The 10,027-nt window shown below is 55.6% G+C and overlaps 2 protein-coding genes across 4 annotated transcripts in view; one reads left to right on the top strand and one right to left on the bottom strand.

The window, feature by feature from the left end:
- The window catches only part of LOC140455173 (uncharacterized), a 459,457-nt gene that overhangs the window by 26,561 nt on the left and 422,869 nt on the right, over window positions 1-10,027 (top strand). The gene's annotated exons all lie outside the window — the stretch shown is intronic.
- LOC140455046 (uncharacterized) overlaps window positions 1-10,027 on the bottom strand; it is a 47,987-nt gene that overhangs the window by 4,281 nt on the left and 33,679 nt on the right. The window contains exons 2-4 of the mRNA XM_072549714.1: window positions 6,507-6,641; window positions 2,697-2,798; window positions 1,152-1,350 (exon numbers count right to left, since the gene is read on the bottom strand). Coding sequence (XP_072405815.1) covers window positions 1,152-1,350; window positions 2,697-2,798; window positions 6,507-6,641 — 436 coding nt within the window. The remainder of the gene's footprint in view (window positions 1-1,151; window positions 1,351-2,696; window positions 2,799-6,506; window positions 6,642-10,027) is intronic.

The following is a 10,027-nucleotide window of genomic DNA, read 5'->3' as shown; positions in this document are numbered from 1 at the left end:
TGACACCGTGTGCAGTGTGTATACAGTGCAGTGTCCCTCCCTGACAGTGTGTGACACCGTGTGCAGTGTGTATACAGTGCAGAGTCCCTGCCTGACAGTGTGTGACACCGTGTGCAGTGTGTATACAGTGCAGTGTCCCTCCCTGACAGTGTGTGACACCGTGTGCAGTGTGTATACAGTGCCGTGTCCCTCCCTGACAGCGTGTGACACCGTGTGCAGTGTGTATACAGTGCCGTGTCCCTGCCTGACAGCGAGTGACACCGTGTGCAGTGTGTATACAGTGCTGTGTCCGTGCCTGACAGCGAGTGACACCGTGTGCAGTGTGTATACAGTGCCGTGTCCCTCCCTGACAGTGTGTGACACCGTGTGCAGTGTGTATACAGTACAGTGTCCCTCCCTGACAGCGTGTGACACCGTGTGCAGTGTGTATACAGTGCCGTGTCCCTCCCTGACAGTGTGTGACACCGTGTGCAGTGTGTATACAGTGCCGTGTCCCTCCCTGACAGTGTGTGACACCGTGTGCAGTGTGTACACAGTGCAGTGTCCCTGCCTGACAGTGTGTGACACCGTGTGCAGTGTGTATACAGTGCAGTGTCCGCCCCTGACAGTGTGTGACACCGTGTGCAGTGTGTATACAGTGACGTGTCCCTGCCTGACAGTGTGTGACACCGTGTGCAGTGTGTATACAGTGCCGTGTCCCTCCCTGACAGCGTGTGACACCGTGTGCAGTGTGTATACAGTGCCGTGTCCCTGCCTGACAGCGAGTGACACCGTGTGCAGTGTGTATACAGTGCAGTGTCCGCCCCTGACAGTGTGTGACACCGTGTGCAGTGTGTATACAGTGCAGTGTCCCTGCCTGACAGTGTGTGACACCGTGCGCCGTGCGTATACAGTGCAGTGTCCGCCCCTGACAGTGTGTGACACCGTGTGCAGTGTGTATACAGTGCCGTGTCCCTCCCTGACAGTGTGTGACACCGTGTGCAGTGTGTATACAGTGCCGTGTCGCTCCCTGACAGTGTGTGACACCGTGTGCAGTGTGTATACAGTGCCGTGTCCCTGCCTGACAGTGTGTGACACCGTGTGCAGTGTGTATACAGTGCCGTGTCGCTCCCTGACAGTGTGTGACACCGTGTGCAGTGTGTATACAGTGCCGTGGGCCATGGACAGAGAGACAGGGTTGGGGGGGGGCAGAGGGGGGGGGGGTCGGGTGTTAGGTGCCCGTCTCTCGTTTACCTGCAGCTCTCCTTCACGCTCTTGTAGTTGGTCTCGGAGCTTCTCAACCAGGTCAGTCTTCACATCCCACACCGAAGTGGACCCACTGAGCAGCTGTCGGAGCAAATCCAGACATTGCTGAGGGTGGGGGGGGGGTAGAAACAAAGAGAGGAGGAGAGAGAGAAGCAGCATTGTATTAAACAGCTTTCGAGCTCCTTCATAGCACACAGAAACCAAACAGACCCCACCCCACCCCACAACATGGTCACCTAGCAACAGCCTCTGAAATCGAGCGGACACTGGGTCTCAGCTAATCGCCAGGTCAAACACACCAATCCTATCTCCATCAACACAATTCCAGAAATCAGAAATATCCAGTTAGGCAGGGAGTGGACTATCTGAGAGCTTTAGGGAGAGTGTGGGGGGAGGAGATTCACTTAGTCAGTTATAGAGATGTACAGCACGGAAACAGACTCTTAGGTCCAACCCGACCAGATATCCCAATCCAATCTAGTCCCAGCTGCCAGCACCCGGCCCATATCCCTCCAAACCCTTCCTATTCATATACCCATCCAAATGCCTCTTAAATGCTGTAATTGTACCAGCCTCCACCACATCCTCTGGCAGCTCATTCCATACACGTACCACCCTCTGTGTGAAAAAGTTGCACCTTAGGTCTCTTTTATATCTTTCCCCTCTCACCCTAAACCTATGCCCCTCTAGTTCTGGACTCCCCCACCCCAGGGAAAAGACTTTGCCTATTTATCCATCCATGCCCCTCATAATTTTGTAAACCTCTATAAGGTCACCCCTCAGCCTCTAATGCTCCAGGGAAAACAGCCCCAGCCTGTTCAGCCTCTCCCTGTTGCTCAGATCCTCCAACCCTGGCAACATCCTTGTAAATCTTAACATTAAGTGTATAAGTCCTGCCCTGATTTGCTTTCCCAAAATGCAGCACCTCGCATTTATCTGAATTAAACTCCATCTGCCACTCCTCAGCCCATTGGCCCATCTGGTCCAGATCCTGTTGTAATCTGAGGTAATCTTCGCTGTCCACTACACCTCCAATTTTGGTGTCATCTGCAAATTTACTAACTGTACCTCTTATGCTCGTATCCAAATCATTTATGTAAATGACAAAAAGTAGTGGACCCAGCACCGATCCTTGTGGCACTCCACTGGTCACAGGTCTCCAGTCTGAAAAACAACCCTCCACCACCACCCTCTGTCTTCTACCTTTGAGCCAGCTCTGTATCCAAATGGCTAGTTCTCCCAGTATTCCATGAGATCTAACCTTGCTCACCAGTCTCCCATGGGGAACCTTGTCGAATGCCTTACTGAAGTCCATATAGATCACATCTACCGCTCAGCCCTCATCAATCCCTTCAGTCACCACAATTCTGCACCCGTCCATTGCGAATTGCCTTGGCCTGTTAGATGGCCATTTGAAAAGGGACTCGGAGGATCCTCACCAACACTCTCACCTGGAGTAGCTGCTCCTTGCTGTGTAGTTCGGACGTTAGCCACTTTGTCAGGAGGAACTGACTGTCAGTATCCCGGCCAGCCTTCAGCTGAGCTTGGATCTGCTGACGAAGAGGAGAAGAGAGGAAACAAGGCAGAGAGACTGTGACCAGGGCCCTTGATTACAGTCCCCACTGCCAGAGGAACTTACAACTCCCACATCCTGGCTCCTCGGCCAGGGTAGAGTCAAAGCAGGAGAGAGGTCTGGGTTTGTTGCGTTGGGCACCAAGCCCACCCCTCCTCCCTCCCGCCTTCAGAACACTCACAAGTTCATCTAGACTCAGACTTTCTTAGTTTCAAGCTAAATGTGAGGGGTTGGATTCCAGATGCAGTTTGATTGGTCAACACACAAAGCAAAACACACTTTATTCAAACACAAAAGTTAAAATACAGCAAAAGAAACAAGGTATTAAGAGTCATAGAGATGTACAGCATGGAAACAGACCCTTCGGTCCAACCCGTCCATACTATCCCAGATATCCCAACCCAATCTAGTCCCACCTGCCAGCACCTGGCCCATATCCCTCCAAACCCTTCCTATTCATATACCCATCCAAATGCCTCTTAAATGTTGTAATTGTACCAGCCTCCACCACATCCTCTGGCAGCTCATTCCATACACGTACCACCCTCTGGGTGAAAAAGTTGCCCCTTAGGTCTCTTTTATATCTTTCCCCTCTCACCCTAAACCTATGCCCCTCTAGTTCTGGACTCCCCCATCCCAGGGAAAAGACTTGGTCTATTTATCCTATCCATGCCCCTCATAATTTTGTAAATCTCTATAAGGTCACCCCTCAGCCTCCGACACTCCAGGGAAAACAGCCCCAGCCTGTTCAGCCTCTCCCTGTAGCTCAAATCCTCCAACCCTGGCAACATCCTTGTCAATATTTTCTGAACCCTCTCCAGCTGGGTAATGTCCTTCCTCTAGCAGGGAGACCAGAACTGGACCCGGTATTCCAGAAGACACTGCAACCAATATCCTGTACAACCTCAATGCTCCCCTGTCCCTGTTTCCCATCCAGATCCCTTTATCCCTAAGAATGAGATCTCCCTCCTTCTAGATGTTGTGTTCCCCCACCCCAGCCCCTCTCTGTGGCGGGGGGGGGTGTGAATCCCACAGGGTCCCCAGTCTCGGGGGAGGACATTCCTCCTCACCTCAGTCTGACACGGCCCACCCCGTATCCTTACACTGTGACCCCCCCCACCCCCCCCCCCCCCCCCCCCCACCCCCCCCACCTCCCTCCCCTCCCCAGTCCTGGTCATCAGGACCATCCTGCCTGTGTTTACCCTGTCCAATCCCTGTTGGGATTTTATACCTTTCTGAGATCCCACCCCACCTCCTCACTCTCCTAAACTCCAGTGAACATAATCCCAACCCCATCCGGTCTCTCTTCCTCAGTCAGTCCTGTCATCCCAGGGATCAGTTGGGAAACCATCGCTGTTCTCCCTCCCGTCGCCAGGACATCTTTCCCCAGACACAGAGACCCCCAAAACTGTACCGGACCCTGGCGGGGTGGGTCTCACCAATACCCCCCTGGTCCAGTTACAGCGAGACCTCCCTGATCCTGTACTCCAAGCCTCTCGTTATGGAGGCCAACCAATTGGAGTCACTTTCCTGAGCTCCTCCCCCTCCCGACTTGGAAATGTATCGGCCATTCCTTCCAAACCCACGACCACTTCCATCCAGAAGGACAAGGGGCAGCAGATCCATGGGAACCCCATCCCCTGCAAGTTCCCCTCTGAGCCCTCCCCATCCCGACTTGGAAATATATCGGCCGTTCCTTCAGTGTGGCTGGGTCCCAATCCTGGAATTCCCTCCCTAAGGGACATTGTGGGTCTACCCACAGCACATGGACTGCAGCGGTTCAAGAAGGCAGCTCATCCCCACCTTCTCAAGGGGGGCAACTAGGGACAGGGGCAGGAAATGCAGCTCATCCCCACCTTCTCAAGGGGGGGGCAACTAGGGGCAGGAAATGCAGCTCACCCCCACCTTCTCAAGGGGGGCAACTAGGGACAGGGGCAGTAAATGCAGCTCTCACCCCCACCTTCTCAAGGGGGGCAACTAGGGACAGGGGCAGGAAATGCAGCTCTCACCCCCACCTTCTCAAGGGGGGCAACTAGGGACAGGGGCAGGAAATGCAGCTCACCCCCACCTTCTCAAGGGGGGCAACTAGGGACAGGGGCAGTAAATGCAGCTCACCCCCACCTTCTCAAGGGGGGCAACTAGGGACAGGGGCAGGAAATGCAGCTCATCTCCACCTTCTCAAGGAGGGCAACTAGGGACGGGGCAGTAAATGCAGCTTACCCCCACCTTCTCAAGGGGGCATCTAGGGACGGGATAATAAAGTCTGGGCCTGGCCCAGATGAACGACGTGCCCATAGGCCTAGAGTGAATCTGTTTGGCAGAAGGTTGTATCCAGCACAATCTCACTGGGAACTTGGGCGAGGGGGCGGAAGGCAGAGAGAGTTTGGGAATGATATGGAAAGGGTCAATCCGTCTCTCCAGGCTGTGGAGATAAATCTCCTGTATCCAAGTACAGCTTCAGCACCAACACCAGCCCAGCAGCGGACTCACTGACTGAACCAGTTCGACTGGATCCTGAGAGCAGGGTGGGGGAGGTTGGGGGGGGGGGGGGGGGGGGGGGGTGGGTGGTGGGGAGGTGGGGGTGTCACCCAGTGTCTCTCCTCCAGCCCCAGCCCAGACTGCCACCGAGCAGACTGTCCCCAGTGTGGTGGTCTCTCTCTCTCTCTCTCTGAAACATTGGGGGGAGAGGGGGGAAGAGCGCAAGGTGGGAGGGGGAGGGGGAGGGGGAGAGTGAGTTGGGGGGTGGAATCATTGCCCCAACCCCATTCCTAATTACCCCTTGAATGCAGCAACTCCCTCAGCCATTACAGAGCGAGGGGGTAGGGGGCATTTAGGGGCCAGTCATGTGAACCAGAGAGTGGAAAGGTCTCCCTCCCTGAGGGACATTTATCGTGAAGCAGCCATGGTGGTCGTCATGGTAACCATCACCAAGGGCAGCTTTGGGTTCCATGTGTCAGGAGGGAGGGAGGGAGGGAAGGGGGTGGAGATCCTGACCCCTACCCAGGCTGGTGGGTGACCTCCCCTACTCCCTCTGGAGTGGTCTGGACTCACGCCTGGGCTGTCAGCACACCAGGTGGTGGTGTCCCTCGGTTTCCGACTCTCTCCGTCCGTCCCTCAGTACCTGGAGGGTAGGATGGTGACCTCCGTTTCCCGTCTGTTTGGTGGTGACCCTACTCTGTTCAGTGTGTGCAGGGTGGGCACTCTGTAACCTCCGATCACAACCTGCACAAACCGATCACAGCTCAGCTCAGAGTCAACGCCCGGACCTCAGTACCTGGAGGGTAGGATGGTGACCTCTGTTTCCCGTCTGTTTGGTGGTGACCCTACTCTGTTCAGTGTGTGCAGGGTGGGCACTCTGTAACCTCCGATCACAACCTGCACAAACCGATCACAGCTCAGCTCAGAGTCAACGCCCGGACCTCAGCGAGCGAGCAGTGACCAGGATCCCAAACTGGAACACAGCAGCTAAATACTCCCAGCATCACCCCCCCCTCCCCCCCCACCCCCACCCCACTCTCCACCACCCCCTCCTTCACTCCTCCTTTTCCCATTCCTAACCCAGGGTCACTGGTCTGCCTCTCCAAGAGATGGTGCGGGATTCCCAGCATTTCCCGTTTCGGTTTTCCCAAGTCCTGGAAGTGGAGCTGGGTGGCTGATGGGGGGGGGGGGGGGGGAGGCACAGACTGACCTGGTCGGAGCAGACTGTTCCGTTCAGTTGCTTCTCCAGAGTCTGGATGCGGTGCCTTGCTGTCGCGAGGTGTTTCTGCAACTCTGCTATCATTTGGTCTGCACCGTCACGTCGTGGGTCATGTTCCAGAAACTTCTATCGGAGAGAGAGAGAGAGAGAGTGGGAGAACAGTGCACGGGAGCCATCACTGGAGATTCCAGTTACTAACCCCCCCCCGGGCGAGTGAGTCTGAATGTCCCCAGGGACAGCGATCCCACATGTTATCGCTGGGATACCATAACTAAGGGCTGCACGGTGGCTCAGTGGTTAGCACTGCTGCCTTACAGCACCAGGGACCCGGGTTCAATCCCAGCCTCAGGCGACTGTGCAAACTCCACACACACATTCTCCCCGTGTCTGCGTGGGTTTCCTCCGGGTGCTCCGGTTTCCTGCCACATTCCAAAGATGTGCAGGTCAGGGTTAATTGGTCATGCTAAATTGTCCGTAGTGTTAGGTGCAATAGTCAAAGGGAAACGGTCTGGGTGGGTTACTCTTTGGAGGGTCAGTGTGACCGGGTTGGGCCGAAGGGCCTGTTTTCACACTGTGGGCAATCTAATCTAATCTAAAAATTCTCCATGGAGATATCAACAGGAACAGCTTCTCCCTCTCCCCTCTCTCCAGGCCCCCCCTCCCTACTCGGGATTTTGATAACCTCTCTCAGATCTCCCTCTCCCAGAGAGAACACTCCCACCCTCTTCAATCTCTCCTCATCGCTGACCTTTCCCCATCCCTGGATCCGTTCCTGTAAATTGTTCCTGCTCTCTTTCCGACACATTCCCCATCTTTCCGATAATGTGGGGCCCACACCTGGACACAATACTCCAGCTGGGGTCTAACAAGGGGCTGGGACACGTTCAGCATCAGCCCCTTGCTCTTGGACTCTGTGTGTCCCTGTTAATAAACCCGAGGGCACTGTGTGCTTTATTCACTGCCCCCTCTACCTGTCCCACCACCTTCAATGATCGGTGCACATTTACCCCCAGCTCCCCCTGCTCCTGCCCCACCCTCTTTAGAACTGCGCACAATGTATTTTGTCTCTAACTAAAGTGCATCACCTCCCAATTCTCTGCACTGAACCCCATCTGTTCCCTCATCTCCCCTTCACCCCCCCAAATCTGTCAGTGTCCCCACTCTCCCAGATCTCCCAGTGAGAAGCGCTGACTATGGGACAATTTCCCATGACCAATCCACCCTAACCTGCACATCCCTGGGCACTATGGGACAATTTCCCATGACCAATCCACCCTAACCTGCACATCCCTGGGCACTATGGGACAATTTCCCATGGCCAATCCACCCTAACCTACACATCCCTGGACACTATGGGACAATTTCCCATGACCAATCCACCCTAACCTACACATCCCTGGACACTATGGGACAATTTCCCATGACCAATCCACCCTAACCTACACATCCCTGGGCACTATGGGACAATTTCCCATGGCCAATCCACCCTAACCTACACATCCCTGGACACTATGGGACAATTTCCCATGGCCAATCCACCCTAACCTACACATCCCTGGACACTATGGGACAATTTCCCATGGCCAATCCACCCTAACCTACACATCCCTGGGCACTATGGGACAATTTCCCATGGCCAATCCACCCTAACCTGCACATTTTTGGATTGTGGGAGGAAACTGGAGCATCCGGAGGAAACCCACGCAGACACGGGGAGAATGTGCAAACTCCACACAGACAGTCACCTGAGGGTGGGATCGAACCCGGCTCCCTGGCGCAGTGAGACAGCAGTGCTCACCACTGAGTCACCGTGCTGCCCTAAATCAAGTTCAACAAAGTTCTGGCTTGATTCAATCCCGCTGTGTCTCCCCCCCCACCCCCCCCAGCCCCACCCTGCCCTGGGATGTAAGGAGCTTGGTTTTACTCCAGCACCCTGTTCTCTCTGGTTCCCAGCTCCTAATCCCCCTTGTTCAGGTTCTCTTCCACCTTGGCTTAACATCAGTAATCTCCCGGTCTGTTTCTCTGGGATCGGTGACCACCTCACTGCTCACCCACCCAGCCCCTTACCAAACTTCACCTTCCACAAAAACCCCATTCCTTCTCCCAGCAGCTTCCCATCCTGAAGGAACCCCACCTCCCCACCCGTTCCCCTCTCCACAGATGCTGCTAGACCTGCTGTGTTTCTTCACCTCTGCCCCTTCCTCACCTGCACTAATGCGCCAATGCCCCTTCCTGTTCACTCCCACTCTACACCGTCCCAATGGACCCAAACCCCTTCCTGTTCACTCCCACTCAACACCGTCCTAATGGACCCCAAACCCCTTCCCCGTTCACTCCCACTCTACACCGTCCCAATGGACCCCAAACCCCTTCCCCGTTCACTCCCACTCTACACCGTCCCAATGGACCCAAACCCCTTCCCCATTCACTCCCACTCTACACCGTCCTAATGGACCCCAAACCCCTTCCCCGTTCACTCCCGCTCTACACCGTCCCAATGGGCCCCAAACCCCTTCCCCGTTCACTCCCGCTCTACACCGTCCCAATGGGCCCCAAACCCCTTCCCCGTTCACTCCCGCTCTACACCGTCCCAATGGACCCAAACCCCTTCCCCGTTCACTCCCGCTCTACACCGTCCCAATGGACCCCAAACCCCTTCCCCGTCCCCTCCCGCTCTACATAGTCCCAATGGACCCTAAACCCCTTCCCCGTTCCCTCCCGCTCTACACCGTCCCAATGGACCCCAAACCCCTTCTCCTTCACTCCCGCTCTACACCGTACCAATGGACCCCAAACCCCTTCCTGTTCAGTCCCGCTCTACACTGTCCCAATGGACCCAAACCCCTTCCCCGTTCACTCCCACTCTACACCGTCCCAATGGACCCCAAACCCCTTCCCCGTTCCCTCCCGCTCTACACTGTCCCAATGGGCCCCAAACCCCTTCTCCTTCACTCCCGCTCTACACCGTCCTAATAGACCCAAACCCCTTCCCCGTTCACTCCCGCTCTACACTGTCCCAATGGGCCCCAAACCCCTTCTCCTTCACTCCCGCTCTACATCGTCCCAATGGACCCCAAACCCCTTCCCCGTTCGCTCCCACTCTACATCGTCCCAATGGACCCCAAACCCCTTCTCCTTCACTCCCACTCTACACCGTCCCCAATGGGCCCCAAACCCCTTCCCCGGTCACTCCCGCTCTACACGGTCCCAATGGACCCCAAACCCCTTCTCCTTCACTCCCACTCTACACCGTCCCCAATGGGCCCCAAACCCCTTCCCCCTTCACTCCCGCTATACATTGTCCCAATGGACCCCAAACCCCTTCCCCGTTCACTCCCGCTCTACACTGTCCCAATGGACCCCAAACCCCTTCCCCTTCACTCCCGCTCTACACCGTCCCAATGGACCCCAAACCCCTTCTCCTTCACTCCCGCTCTACACCGTCCCAATGGACCCCAAACCCCTTCCCCTTCACTCCCACTCTACACCGTCCCAATGGACCCCAAACCCCT

The sequence above is a fragment of the Chiloscyllium punctatum genome, chromosome 30 (genome assembly GCF_047496795.1).
Source record: "Chiloscyllium punctatum isolate Juve2018m chromosome 30, sChiPun1.3, whole genome shotgun sequence".
NCBI lineage: Eukaryota > Metazoa > Chordata > Chondrichthyes > Orectolobiformes > Hemiscylliidae > Chiloscyllium > Chiloscyllium punctatum.
This window is presented reverse-complemented; position numbering and strand designations above follow the sequence as displayed.